Source organism: Carassius gibelio, chromosome A9, assembly GCF_023724105.1.
Source record: "Carassius gibelio isolate Cgi1373 ecotype wild population from Czech Republic chromosome A9, carGib1.2-hapl.c, whole genome shotgun sequence".
NCBI classification, from domain to species: domain Eukaryota; kingdom Metazoa; phylum Chordata; class Actinopteri; order Cypriniformes; family Cyprinidae; genus Carassius; species Carassius gibelio.
Window position 1 is genome coordinate 9532146 of NC_068379.1, and position 15637 is coordinate 9547782.

Consider the following 15637-nt stretch of genomic DNA (forward strand, 5'->3'; position numbering starts at 1 on the left):
TTATGCTAATTTTGAGTCACTTATACTAAGGAGTGGGGGCGTCTTACCTATCCTGTTAGATTCAGGGGAGGGCGGGTTTTGCAGTTAACTAGGTTTACCTCCTGAGTTTTCTACATACACACACTTCAGGTGGCTGCCGTGTATTGAGTAAATCCTGAAGCCCACCTCGCTGATTCTTGAGCATTACACATTGCAACACGATAGACACTACATACAACTAGTCTAACAGTTGTACAAAGACTAAAAGCATTGGGTGGGGGGACTAGGATCCTGTTGCTCACTCAGTCATCCTTAGTATAGTGCTGAATATTTCCCCCACAAGGCGGTGGCATATTCCCCTCCGCCACACTGCGTCTTCGTTAACAGGATGAGATGGGACTATAATACTGTTATTCGAGGACTACTGGACATTTAAAATACATCCTATAGGCTACTGGCTTTTCCTTTGAAATGTGCGTCCCTGCCATTGGATTGCAATCAGATAAGGGTCATTCGCATATCTATTCTCAGGATATTCACCCAAAAATGTAAACTCATGAAACTCAAAAACTGGAATCAGAATAAGAAAATAAGAATAATTGTGAATTAAACTGAATTGAATCAAGATCAGAACTGAATTAAGAGCTTGTGCATCAAATGGAATCGTGTAATCTGTATCAATCCCCAGTGAAACATCTGAGTGATCATAAAAATAATAAATAAAAAAAAGCATCAAACAAACAAATAAATAAATAAATACATGAATAAATAAATAAATAACTAAATAAAAAAATATTATACTTACAAAGACAACATTGATGTGATTCTAGGTGACCCTTAAAGAGTAATATGTGAGAGATAATGCATTTCTGTGTAAATCTTTATCATCAGTGTTTATCGACTATTCAGTATGTATTAAAATCGCAAATCGGTGCAAAACAAATGCTCTCCTTGCCATATTTGTGCAATTCATTTACAAGTACTGATTTCACGTATACAGTAATAATATAAACAGTAAACTACTGTAAAAAATACCCAGAATTAAGTGAATCTCTCTATCGCTCTCTCTCACACACACACACACACACACACACACACACACACACACATATATATATATACAGTATTGTTCAAAATAATAGCAGTACAATGTGACTAACCAGAATAATCAAGGTTTTTCGTATATTTTTTTATTGCTACGTGGCAAACAAGTTACCAGTAGGTTCAGTAGATTCTCAGAAAACAAATGAGACCCAGCATTCATGATATGCACGCTCTTAAGGCTGTGCAATTGGGCAATTAGTTGAATTAGTTGAAAGGGGTGTGTTCAAAAAAATAGCAGTGTGGCATTCAATCACTGAGGTCATCAATTTTGTGAAGAAACAGGTGTGAATCAGGTGGCCCCTATTTAAGGATGAAGCCAACACTTGTTGAACATGCATTTGAAAGCTGAGGAAAATGGGTCGTTCAAGACATTGGTCAGAAGAACAGCGTACTTTGATTAAAAAGTTGATTAGAGAGGGGAAAACCTATAAAGAGGTGCAAAAAATGATAGGCTGTTCAGCTAAAATGATCTCCAATGCCTTAAAATGGAGAGCAAAACCAGAGAGACGTGGAAGAAAACGGAAGACAACCATCAAAATGGATAGAAGAATAACCAGAATGGCAAAGGCTCAGCCAATGATCACCTCCAGGATGATCAAAGACAGTCTGGAGTTACCTGTAAGTACTGTGACAGTTAGAAGACGTCTGTGTGAAGCTAATCTATTTTCAAGAATCCCCCGCAAAGTCCCTCTGTTAAAAAAAAGGCATGTGCAGAAGAGGTTACAATTTGCCAAAGAACACATCAACTGGCCTAAAGAGAAATGGAGGAACATTTTGTGGACTGATGAGAGTAAAATTGTTCTTTTTGGGTCCAAGGGCCACAGGCAGTTTGTGAGACGACCCCCAAACTCTGAATTCAAGCCACAGTACACAGTGAAGACAGTGAAGCATGGAGGTGCAAGCATCATGATATGGGCATGTTTCTCCTACTATGGTGTTGGGCCTATTTATCGCATACCAGGGATCATGGATCAGTTTGCATATGTTAAAATACTTGAAGAGGTCATGTTGCCCTATGCTGAAGAGGACATGCCCTTGAAATGGTTGTTTCAACAAGACAATGACCCAAAACACACTAGTAAACGGGCAAAGTCTTGGTTCCAAACCAACAAAATTAATGTTATGGAGTGGCCAGCCCAATCTCCAGACCTTAATCCAATTGAGAACTTGTGGGGTGATATCAAAAATGCTGTTTCTGAAGCAAAACCAAGAAATGTGAATGAATTGTGGAATGTTGTTAAAGAATCATGGAGTGGAATAACAGCTGAGAGGTGCCACAAGTTGGTTGACTCCATGCCACACAGATGTCAAGCAGTTTTAAAAAACTGTGGTCATACAACTAAATATTAGTTTAGTGATTCACAGGATTGCTAAATCCCAGAAAAAAAAAAAAATGTTTGTACAAAATAGTTTTGAGTTTGTACAGTCAAAGGTAGACACTGCTATTTTTTTGAACACACCCCTTTCAACTAATTGCCCAATTGCACAGCCTTAAGAGCGTGCATATCATGAATGCTGGGTCTTGTTTGTTTTCTGACAAACAATCTACTGAACCTACTGGTAACTTGTTTGCCACGTAGCAATAAAAAATATACTAAAAACCTTGATTATTCTGGTTAGTCACATTGTACTGCTATTATTTTGAACAATACTGTATATGTATATATATATATATATATATATATATATATATATATATATATATATATATATATATATATATATATATATGGAAATAACATTTACCAGCAATATTTAATAAGTACATACAAATTGTAAAGGTCAAAGTTGAAAGTAAAAACATAATTTTAAAGTCAAATTAAAAGAACGGGGATCCTTACTGTAAAAGCTATTCAAATGAATGAGGAAAGAAAAATATCTTGTCTGGTAAAATATAGTTTTGGGTGGTAAATTGTCTTAATTTTTTAACCTTTGTCAGCTGTGGCAAAATTTAAATTTTGCAAAATGTTTAGACACATTGTGTTACTATTCATTCACAAATTATGTTTCACAACCTTTCCTGTGAAAGTTTTAGAACACAAGTTTATCTTTTATTCCTACCATGATGCATCAATACTGTATTTTATCCCCAACTTTACCAGCCACTACTGTTTCACATCCCCCTAAAACATTTTAAGATCCATCTATCTTGGAAGTAATTGCTGATATGGACAGTCCGCAAGCGGTTCTGCTATAGTGCAGATTAGTGGAACATATATTTCACTCTGATGAGAGACTTTGCTTCTTTTATTCATGCCCGGCACTAAGGGTCTGAGTTCTGCTTCACTGCTCACGTATTCATAAACGTTCTGCTTTTCTTATCTGCATCTGGCCCCTAGGGAGACCTGGGAAATGTAGTGCTATAGTGGGGTTAGAAAGCCTCAGTAGCCTGGACAAGGACAATTGTGAGATTAACCTTTACTGAAACCTCTTTCAGTTCACTTGAGAGGGAAAGATTCAGGAGGAACTCTGTGGTAATGTGGAGTACAGGATTGGGGGATTTTTCATGGAAACGTGGCCCAGTGGTGCTTTGGTGTGCTTTCTGAAGAATGTGTGTGTGTGTGATTAATACATAGTTTGGGCTGGTATGTCTTGAGTCTATGGAAGTGGCTGTTCTGGAGAGAAAGAATTAGTGTTTTTATATTTTTTTAAAGAGATTTTTGGCACAACAGAGGGAAGTTCTTACACATTTAAAGGAATAAAATAAAATAAAAAATTGACGATTTAAGTCGGTTAATGTGTTAAATGATTCGCAACACATTTGGGGTGGGGGTTTAAACGAATGTACCTCTTTTGTAACAGACAAGCCGGTTAAAGGGTTAGTTCATCCAAAAATGAAAATTATGTCATTAATAACTCACCCTTATGCTGTTCCAAATATGTAAGACCTCCTTTTATCTTCGGAACACAGTTGAAGATATTTTAGATTTAGTCCGAGAGCTCTCAGTCCCTCCATTGAAACTGTGTGCACGGTATACTGTCCATGTCCAGAAAGGTAAGAAAAACATCATCAAAGAAGTCCATGTGACATCAGAGGGTCCGTTGGAATTTTTTGAAGCATCGAAAATACATTTTGGTCCAAAAATGGCAAAAACGACGACTTTATTCAGCATTGTCTTCTCTTCCGGGTCTGTTGTGAGAGAGAGTTCAAACCAAAGCATTCTGGATATCCGGTTCGCGAACGAATCATTCAGTTCACCAAATCGAACTGAATCATTTTAAACGGTTCGCATCTCTAATACGCATTAATCCACAAATGACTTAAGCAGTTAATTTTTTTTTATGTGGCTGACAATTCCTCTGTGTTCAAACAAACCAATTTCCCGGAGTAATGCATGCACTCAAACACTACACTGACTGTGTTCATCTTCAGTTCTCTCTTCACAGCAGTTCAGTCAGTGTACTGTTGAGTACACATACACAGCATACAATTGGGTAGACAGAACAGGAACACCCAGACTATGCTCGTTTTGGGAGTACAGTATGGGAATTATTATTATTTTTCAGTGTTTCTGTTTTCTTTGTCTCACTTCAAGGCCTGCATCAGGTCGCACTGCGCAGACGCAGCCGATGTCACTTCCTTAAGCACCACTCGTGGCATTATTTAGAAGATGACAGCAAACACAGTTAAGTCTGACACAGAGAAAGGGACTGATGTGTATACTTCTAACATGCTTGGTTGGTAAAATAAATGTTGTAAATTCAAATAAGAGCGTCTTCTGTGTCTGGAATAGATGTATTCTTGAGTCTATAAGGTAACAATAATATAATAAGATAACCTTGTTTGAAATGGGTTTGGCTAAAATAGAAATTTTGTCTGTAATACTAAGTACTTATACTATATTGATTGGGTTAAATCTAACTACCTTCATAATCTTTTATATACAGGTCCTTCTCAGAAAATTAGCATATTGTGAAAAAGTTCATTATTTTCCATAATATAACGATAAAAAATAAACTTTCATATATTTTAGATTCATTGCACACCAACTGAAATATTTCAGGTCTTTTATTGTTTTAATACTGATGATTTTGGCATACAGCTCATGAAAACCCAAAATTCCTATCTAAAATAAATAGCATATCATGAAAAGGTTCTCTAAACGAGCTAATAACCTAATCATCTGAATCAACTAATTAACTCTAAACACCTGCAAAAGATTCCTGAGGCTTTTAAAAACTCAGCCTGGTTCATTACTCAAAACCGCAATCATGGGTAAGACTGCCAACCTGACTGCTGTCCAGAAGACGATCATTGACACCCTCAATCGAGAGGGTAAGACACAGAAAGACATTTCTGAACGAATAGGCTGTTCCCAGAGTGCTGTATCAAGGCACCTCAGTGGGAAGTCTGTGGAAAGGAAAAAGTGTGGCAAAAAACGCTGCACAACAAGAAGAGGTGACCGGACCCTGAGGAAGATTGTGGAGAAGGACCGATTCCAGACCTTGGGGGACCTGCGGAAGCAGTGGACTGAGTCTGGAGTAGAAACATCCAGAGCCACCGTGCACAGGCGTGTGCAGGAAATGGGCTACAGAGAAGCAGCACTGGACTGTTGCTCAGTGGTCCAAAGTACTTTTTTCGATGAAAGCAAATTTTGCATGTCATTCGGAAATCAAGGCGCCAGAGTCTGGAGGAAGACTGGGGAGAAGGAAATGCCAAAATGCCTGAAGTACCCACAGTCAGTGATGGTCTGGGGTGCCATGTCAGCTGCTGGTGTTGGTCCACTGTGTTTTATCAAGGGCAGGGTCAATGCAGCTAGTTATCAGGAGATTTTGGAGCACTTCATGCTTCCATCTGCTGAAAAGCTTTATGGAGATGAAGATTTTGTTTTTCAGCACGACCTGGCACCTGCTCACAGTGCCAAAACTACTGGTAAATGGTTTACTGACCATGGTATTACTGTGCTCAATTGGCCTGCCAGCTCTCCTGGCAAGGAACTCGACCGGAATTTGAAGTCGGGTGGGGGCTGCCATCTTTTAGCAGAACTTCACTTGCGTTAGCATTACCATTGACTCCCATTCATTTTGGCGTCACTTTGACAGCGAATAACTTTACATCTGAGGCGTTTAAAGACGTTTGTCCATTATTTTTTTCTAAAGATACACGACAATGTATTAAGGGCTCCATTACCTTCTATGTTACATTATCGCCCCGTATTAACAGTTTTTGTAAAAAATAGGCTAACGATTGCGTCATAACCACTCGACTCTCTGTCGCATTACCGTACAGACAGGAGGAGAATCTCGCAGGCAATTAACTTAATATGGCATACTGGCGTTACATTTTAAAATACTATACAAAATAATTAATCAGAATACTTACTCCTGCTCACTCACGACAAAGAACTCCCCGCTCAAGCTCGCCGTCTCTGCAAGATTAATGATGGCAGTTTGTACGCACAGCCACTTAGAAGATTTACATCTGTCAGACAGGTTGCTGACGTCGTCAAGCTTCGTTTGAGTCTGCGCGTCAGAAACGGAAGTGCTAAAAAACGCTAAACATGGGCTTCACTTGTCTCAATTGAGTTCCAATGGGGTCGCTGTGTCCATTTCTTTTACTGTCTATGCCTGAACCCCATAGAGAATCTGTGTAATATTGTGAAGAGAAAGTTGAGAGACGAAGACCCAACACTCTGGATGAGCTTAAGGCCGCTATCGAAGCATCCTGGGCCTCCATAACACCTCAGCAGTGCCACAGGCTGATTGCCTCCATGCCACGCCACATTGAAGCAGTCATTTCTGCAAAAGGATTCCCGACCAAGTATTGAGTGCATAACTGAACATTATTATTTGAAGGTTGACTTTTTTGTATTAAAAACACTTTTCTTTTATTGGTCGGATGAAATATGCTAATTTTTGAGATAGGAATTTTGGGTTTTCATGAGCTGTATGCCAAAATCATCAGTATTAAAACAATAAAAGACCTGAAATATTTCAGTTGGTGTGCAATGAATCTAAAATATATTAAAGTTATTTTTTTTTCATTACATTATGGAAAATAATGAACTTTTTCACAATATGCTATTTTTTTAGAAGGACCTGTATAATTGAATTACTAAAAAGAGAATAAAATACAATTTTCATTGACTAAACTATCAGTTACTGTCAGTTATCACTATAGACGTAATATCATCAGTTTTCGTAGACTTAAACTATACGGAAATAGTCATGGACAATTCTTACTAAAATAAGACTAAAATGCTCAGACTTTCAGTTGACTGAAACCTGACTAGACTGAATAGATTTTGAACGTGACTAAAATGAATAAAACTAAAGTGACAGCTTCACACAAACACTAGACTAAAACTAAAATCAAAACAGATCACCAAAAACAACACTAGTCAGTAGAGGAAGTTAGCAGAACAGCAGATGTAGAAAGCATGGTCTTGGTTGGGAAATATTTAATTTCGAACTCAATTTAAAGAGACCTTTTATTGCATAAATATAATTCTAAATAGCTAAATATAATGTAATACCAAGATCGATGAAAGCTTGTGGCTTCTGGCTGACTTATGGCTATACCTGATTTGGAAAAGTATGGAGCTTGAGAACTGTTATCATCTGGTGTGAATTTATCACAAAAAGTTGGATAATTCATCCGATAATGCCGGGCATACACCGTGCGATTTCGAGTAGATAACATGCGATGTAAAGCCAAAGCTCACGATTATTATGCGCTCACTATACGGTCCGATCATTGAGTTGTGATTTGACTGCTCACACTATACGTGGGGAATCAACACGTATGATCCCTCAGAACAGGGATGTTTGTGGCTGTTTTAGAATAAACATGCTTTCCCGGGATAAACCATAGAGGGATAAACACATTGCTTTGGTGATATAGGCAATTCTGTGTGCAGTTTTGTTGGAGTTCTCATTCTGTTTCTTTTTTGCTTTAGACCTCACTCCACCTGCATTCATCCTGCATTCTGCCTGCTACGCCTGTTAAACAAACTAATCTCTTTGCTCTGCCAACATATCTCTGGCCTGTTTGGTTTCCAGCGCATATCTTCTAACAATCTTCAACAGCAAAGGAGAGATGGATCGTGTTGCTTGACTTTTGGGAATAAACTAATTTTGTTTGCATCATCTTTAGTCTGTGTTCTGCTTTTTCTATATACCATCAGATAAGATTCTCCCACACATCCATTTTCACATTATTGCACTGTGCAGCCAAATGCCAGTTTCCTGCAATGCACTTATCCATACATTATTTGAATCTTTAAATCCCTAATAAATACATTTTTAAAAAGGAAGCCTGACCCAAGTCCAACCTGATAAAATAAGATGACAATTTCCCCAAGCCTGACTTGATCTGAAAGAAAAAGCAGTGATATTTGCACAGCCTGCAGCCCTGGATGCCAGTGGCAAGTGGATAATTTTTTAACCAGGTATAAATCAGACCAAAATCATATCATAATATGGACTTTTTATGAAACATTTATGTGTTTGTCCTGTTTGAAGTTTTGAAGCAGCAGCAACGTTAATGTTGCGTGGAAGAAAGAAAGTAATGTGTGTTTAGAACAACGAGAGTAAGTGAATGATTGTACAAGTTTTGGATGAACTATTCTTGTACATGTGGACTGAGCTCAGTGGGAAGAGATATAACAGGGACACAGTAACACGTAACTTAGATCCAGTGATCGCATCTGAGACCAGATCGCATCTCTGCCCCGAGGGGTCTACTGAAACACACAAGATAATTTATCATCTGTAGCACAGACAGAGAGGTACAGAGAGAGAGGAGGGGTCACAATGCAGCAGAAAATCAAGGCAGACATAAAGAGAGAAAATGCTAGACTAAGTGAAGGAATGCAGAAAAGTCAACACTCAGCAGAAAGACAGAATGTGCCTGACGCTTCAGCTGTCAGTATGTGCTCTGATCACTGAGGCTTCTGGGACGTCAGCAGCTCTCTCTGTGTTGTGTGTCATGCAGATATATTATCCCCTCTGCTTGAGTCACACACTTAAAATACACCACCTGTCTAAATCATCGCAAAATGTGCATGTTTGTTTAATATGAACTGAAATGGAAAATGGAGAATTAGAATTTGGTTGTTTTAGTGTGACACTGGGATGGGCTCTGGTATCCCCATGACTTTAGAGGGGAAAAGTGGTTTGGGGAATGGATAGGTGTAATTTTAATGTGAGCGCATAGGACATTTTATATAAACTGAGCATTTGCTGGAGAAGAATGGATAAAGTGATGTTTAAGCTCCCTCTAGTGTCTGTAGTGAAAGATGTAATTAAATTGCTTTTAAATTGAGACATTTGAGATTTTTCAATATGTCATTGAGTTTTCTTTTAGGCATTTAATGTTAGTCTGAGAATCTGCCTTTTTATAAAAAATAAGCCATTTGTTTTTAACAGGTCAGTTAGAGTGATGTGGTGGTGGCCAATGAGTTTATATACATATTTATATTTGAAATATATATATTTCTAAAAATCGTCAGTTTTCAGTAAGCTCATCGTTCTGAAAAGCAAGGTATACTCTGATTGGCCAGCTATCCAGTGCATTGTGATTGGCCGAATGCCTCAAGAATGTGACAGAAATGTTACACCATTTAAATACTGTGATGCCGTGTCCCAGCAGGACAAGACCCAGTCCAGCTGCTCTGCTCATGCACGTCCCATCATCTGTTCTCTTTTAGCAGTTCAGTCAATGTACCATTAGGAGTAACTGAATAATTCGGGATATTGGTTGATTTCGTGTCAAAGGGAGTGTCAGGCACGTTTATAAACTGAATAACTTAAACATTTTGTGGATTAGTGAGTACAGGAGACGCAAACTTTTTCAAAAGATTCAGTTCATCACTAGACAAGACAACAACCGACAACAAACGAGGCATTTGTTGCATCCAGTAGGGACATAATTACTTTATATATATATATATATATATATATATATATATATATATATATATATATATATATATATATATATATATATATATATAAATAATAACAACTTTACAGAAACAGTCTTTGTGACACAGACCCATTGTAGGCTACTGGTTCAGGAAACAGTCCTCGTCCTCCGTAAAATGTGCAGCACACATCTAAATATTTGGGTTGAACTGTTCTGGAACAGTGTTGTAAATACAACTTAATGACTGATTTCTAGTTGTGTCCTCTTTTGAAAGGCCAAACAAAATAGTTTCGCTTTCACAATTAAACACACAGCGTCTCCATGACATGGTGGTAGTGGCAACAACTGTACCTAGTTATTTATTCATTTAGCAGTTTACAAAAGATGGTCATGCATTCACATTTGACTGATATGAAAGAGCAGGATATGATGAATGTTCTGGATGTTGATTCTCCAGGTGTGGTTCGGGTGGATTATGGGGATGTTTCTGCTCGGAAGGCTTTGAGGGAATCTCTGAAGTGTAAACCCTTCTCATGGTACCTGGAGAACATCTACCCTGACTCGCAGATTCCACGCAGATATTTCTCACTTGGGGAGGTAAGAATTTTATTATTTTTTTTTATGCTAATGAGATGGGATCTGGCGCACCTTTACTACTTCGCCAGGTGCGTGGAAACAAACTGTGTACAAAAATATGAAAAATAATGCAGCATTGTATGTGATGAAGGGAACTTTAATACAAAAATAGCCTTCCTCAGCTTCAACATACATTAAACACAGACATTTAAAAACATCTGCATATTGGATTACTCATTCACAAATTAGCAACAGTTGACAAGCTTCACTCATGACATCACACTAATCGATTAGAGTTAAGTACCCAGAAGCAACAATCACCCAAATCACTGTCTTACACATAAACAACTTACCCATACAACACAATTTAAACACCTTCACAAGAAGTCTTCAAGAGAAAAATCCTCACTCATTCCATTTGGAAACAGACTTTTCAAATAAAAGACTGTTTTCTTGTTTGACATGGTCATTAAAAGAATCAGACTTGTCAATAAAGTTTGCTTCAGTTTGTAACAATACATTTGCAGCTTTATGTGTGGGGTTATGCCAAGAGTTCTCTTCCTGCCCAGCCATGCAGTGTTGTTCTTGTTGTGTTGAGCAGTTCTCTCAGTTGAGTTGTTTCTTCAATGCAGTCTGCAATAAATGTTTTGTGCAAAAAATGTGTGTGTGTGTGTGTGTATATATATATATATATTTGACACATTGCTTGACTGAAAGAACGCTGCATTGTATGAAATTTTCAGACTTTATTCTCTTGTGTTATTAGATCAGAAATGTTGAGACAAATCAGTGTGTGGATAACATGGGTCGTAAAGAGAATGAAAAGGTTGGCTTCTTCAACTGTCATGGAATGGGCGGCAACCAGGTGAGAAAGTTATCAAATTAAAGGATTACCATACATATACATTTACATGCAAACCAGAAACCAAAAAAAAAAAAAAGGAAATTCTGCATCCAACATTAAACATATCCATACAAACCTAAGTCTACAGTATGGTTTTATTTTTTCCTGTTGAAAACAAAAATTAAAAGCAATGCACAGTACGGACAATGCATTGGGACTGAGGCTGTAAAAGAATGTGAAAAGAACCAGAAAAAGTATTATGTAATCTTCTAAAGTAGTACAACAATTTTGTGAGATGAACACATTTATAAGCCATTATTAACTGGTCTTAATCTTTACCTCTGAAATGCTGAAAGCAGATCTTTGAGTCAGCGTGGAACTGAGAGCTCGAGATCTGGATCCATGTGAACTGTGATCGAATCATCCAGCACATATCTGTGAACTGGATTAATCGATTTGTGAAAAAATATGTCTCAAAAATAATAATAAAAAATTTGTTGTAAGCTTGATAGCAAATTTATGGTTGAACTAATCCTTTACAATTTGTTGCTAAATTAAATGATTGGCTAACACAATTGCTAAGATGTTGATTATATATATAAGTAAGCAAATGTTTATGTAAATAAAGTAAGGGATTGCATAATAATTAACAGAATTAAATTCCAGCTGATTAATCCATTTTCAGGTGTTCTCATATACGGCTGACAAAGAGATCCGAACTGATGATCTGTGCCTGGATGCATCACGGCTTAACGGACCTGTTGTTATGCTGAAGTGCCACCACATGAAAGGAAACCAGATGTTTGAGTATGATGCAGAGGTACATATCACACACACACACACACACACACACACACACACATCAACCACATTACTCTTGCACACACTAACTCTAAGTCAATGTAATTAAACCTCAAATTACACATAGCTTCCCTTAAAAAAAGGAAGAAGAAAAAGAAGTGTCTTCAAGTGTGCTGTTAGTACACTTATTTTAAAGCAGATATAAGAGAGTGTATTGTAATAAGTCAGCCTTGGGGTGACAGAATAGCTTTGATTAACTAGTACTAAGGTGAAGCTAAACTTTTATTGTATTTAATTTAATTGTATTTATTTATTTATTTTTTGCACAAAGAGTTATTGACCCACACAGAAACAGATAAACATTTGGCTGATTATATTTACAGTTTTTTTCCCAAGTTATGCATGTACCACATGTACGCATGTGACATTTGATTCATACTGACTTCTACTAAATTTTTTATCACAAAACTTTAGTCAAATCAAGTCAAACAGGAGCAAGTCTTTTTATGTAGTAACTGGTTAAGGTATAAATCAAGCAGTATTCTACACGAGTTAACTGAAAGTCTACTTAACTAAATAGGAACTTGCAGTATAAAAAATACTAAACTAGTAGTTTAGACTATGCTTTAAAATGTAGTTTTAAACTAAAAGTTGTGTTAGACATATATAGCTAATGAACGTCTCGGTTACGTATGGTAAATCTTGTTCCCTGAAGGAGGGAACGGAGACGCCACGTCGGTGACCGACGAATATGGGATATCGCTTCGAGTGTAAACTAAACGAGCCAATTCACATTGGCATGCAATTATTGCATCCAGCTGCCGCTGATCACTGCGTGAGTATAAGAGGGCAGCAGGTGCAATGCATACCAGTTTTTCGCAGAGGAGCCAAGCCGGGAACCCGGCAGATCAGCGGCGGTACAGCAACCATGGCGACGGGACGTGGCGTCTCCGTTCCGTCCTTCAGGGAACGAGGGTTACCATACATAACCGAGACATTCCCTTTCAGTCGGTCACTCTCGACGCCACGTCGGTGACCGACGAATATGGGATCCCAATCAAAGCGCCATGGGTGCTGCCCCTTCCAGTGCCCTGTGCGAGCCGCCTGTGCCCCTATTAGGTGTAGGCCGGGGCTCAGAACAAGTAGTTCCACTCACCATTGTCAAAGCACTAACTCACTGGGGGAGATTGGATAACACTGGGAAAACGTACCCGGTCTGCTTGGAGATGGTTCAAGGCAAGGTGCGTTGCTAACTCTAGGCAATTGATGTGCCACTGCAGCTGCGGGCCCGTCCAAACCCCTGAGACTGCATGCCCATTGTACGTGGCCCCCCAGCCGGTGGTGGAGGCATCCGTGTAAACCACAGCATGCCTGGAGATCTGCTCTAGGGGCACCCCTGCCCTGAGAAATGAAAGATCTGACCACGGAGTGAGGGTTTGGCGACAGGCCGGTGTAACTTGGACCCTGTGAGTGCCGCGCTTCCACGCCCACCTCGGGTGTAAGTGCAGCCGAATCGTCATCTGACAGCTCTCCCTCCGATGCTGAGATCGACATCTGGTCGGGGAGCCTTGAAGAGGGCCCAGCGTGTTCCGTGGGTTGCTCCACTGGATCGGAGGTACAAGAGGAGTGGTGGTCCCCAGAGGGTTGGTTCCCTGAGGGGTTTGCCACCACTGTGACCCTCAAACCACTCGCGCTACAGTCAGAAGTGGTTCTCGTCTGTCGGCAGCCAGAACGAGCCCCAGATCGCGAATGCGGCAACGGGACTCCGCCCCCCCGAAGGTAGCGGAGCCTGGTTCGCATCTCCGAGATGGTCATATTCCAGACACGTGAGGCAGCGATTGTGACCATCACCCGTTGCCAGGTAACGACCGCACCCAGAAACGCACGGGTGAAATGGCATCCTTATAAGGACGATCCGTCGTCTTTACAAAGACGCACCCGTAAAGCTCTTTTAGAGAAATTTGCTCTTTAGGAAATGCTCTTTTAATGCTGAGGCGCATAGGGGAATTGGCCGTTTGCAACACGACAGGGGTAGTGCAGCCTGAAGGGTTCAATCCACTCGACACAGGAACGACCGCCGCTGAAGCGCCGTCTAGCCAACCACACAAAGCTTCCGAGATCGTGCTGAACTCGTAGTTCACAGCAGACACAGTTGAGCAGAGCGATACTAACGCTCGGCTCAAAGACGCACCCGTAAAGCGAAAAGCTGGTATGCATTGCACCTGCTGCCCTATTATACTCACGCAGTGATCAGCGGCAGCTGGATGCAATAATTGCATGCCAATGTGCATTGGCTCGTTTAGTTTACACTCGAAGTAGATTGGTCTATCGAAGCGATATCCCATATTCGTCGGTCACCGACGTGGTGTCGAGAATGACCGACTGAAAGGGAACTAGTAACAGCATAACTTAAAGTTTACAGTAGAGCGGCATTACAAAAGATAAACTTGTGTATATATAATTAAACTTTATTATAACTTTTATTATTATTATTATTATTACTTTTTTTTTTTTTTTTTTGCCTAGATTTAAACTAATCTGAAGCCTAATTTTTTATATAACTCTGATTGGATTATTCTGAAAGAAGAAAGTCAAATGCACATTGGATGCTTCAAGGGTGAATAGAACATGGACAAATTTTTATTCTTGATTGAACTAACCCCTTAAGCTTAGGTGTGGAGTAGAATTAAGGGATCTAAACCCCTTAAGCTTAGGTGTGGATTAGAATTAAGGGATCTAAAATATAGTCATTTAGAATAAGGCATTAATATGTGCATTAACGCTTTAGAATAGGTAACACTTGTTAACTATTAACTACGACTTTTCTCTCAATAAATTCTTAATTTGCTGCTATATGGGCTGTATAATAAACAGCCAATATGCTAGTTAATAGTGGGATTTGGTCCTTAAAATAAAGTGTTACCCATGTCACATTAGACCTGCAGCTAGTTGAAAGCCTCTGCTCTTAACCACCAGATGGTGCTGCATATCACATTATTATCCACTTTGTGTACTTCTTTATTTTTGGAATATCTCATATTTCTTGGATATTGATCATCCTGGTGCAGAAGTGCGCATTTGCGATGCTGTGCACTTACTGGCCTTGGAAATTGATGAACTGTTCTTTCTATACATATCTTAGTATGTTGGCAAATGGGAGTATGACTTTAAGGTAAGATCATCTGAATTGTGTTTGCTGGGTTTTGTTTGAATCTTCTGGTAGTGGTGTTTGTGAACTAGACTCCCACTGTAACATTGTGAGAAACACAGTTGCATTAATTCATATAGAGCTATATTTGCAGGCCTGTACTCGAATATAGTTGTTTACTATACTGTCCACAAGCCTCTCCACACATTGATTTTCAGTGACTATATCATAATCAATATCTGAGATTCATTACAGCATTCTCAAGATATCAAGAAACACATATGACATACACCACAGCTGAATAAAGAGGAAGCTT

General features: G+C 39.0%; 2 protein-coding genes across 5 annotated transcripts in view; both read left to right on the forward strand.

The window, feature by feature from the left end:
* Positions 1 to 15637, forward strand: part of LOC128020216 (uncharacterized) — a 426958-nt gene that overhangs the window by 114365 nt on the left and 296956 nt on the right. The gene's annotated exons all lie outside the window — the stretch shown is intronic.
* Positions 1 to 15637, forward strand: part of LOC128020197 (polypeptide N-acetylgalactosaminyltransferase 13-like) — a 109681-nt gene that overhangs the window by 71840 nt on the left and 22204 nt on the right. For 2 of the 4 annotated variants that reach the window (XM_052606907.1, XM_052606906.1), the window contains exons 9-11: positions 10410 to 10549; positions 11295 to 11393; positions 12058 to 12192. In XM_052606907.1, the coding sequence (XP_052462867.1) occupies positions 10410 to 10549; positions 11295 to 11393; positions 12058 to 12192 (374 nt within the window). Of the gene's footprint in view, positions 1 to 10409; positions 10550 to 11294; positions 11394 to 12057; positions 12193 to 15637 lie in introns of those variants that run through there. The other 2 variants (XR_008185303.1, XR_008185304.1) reach the window with 2 other exon arrangements.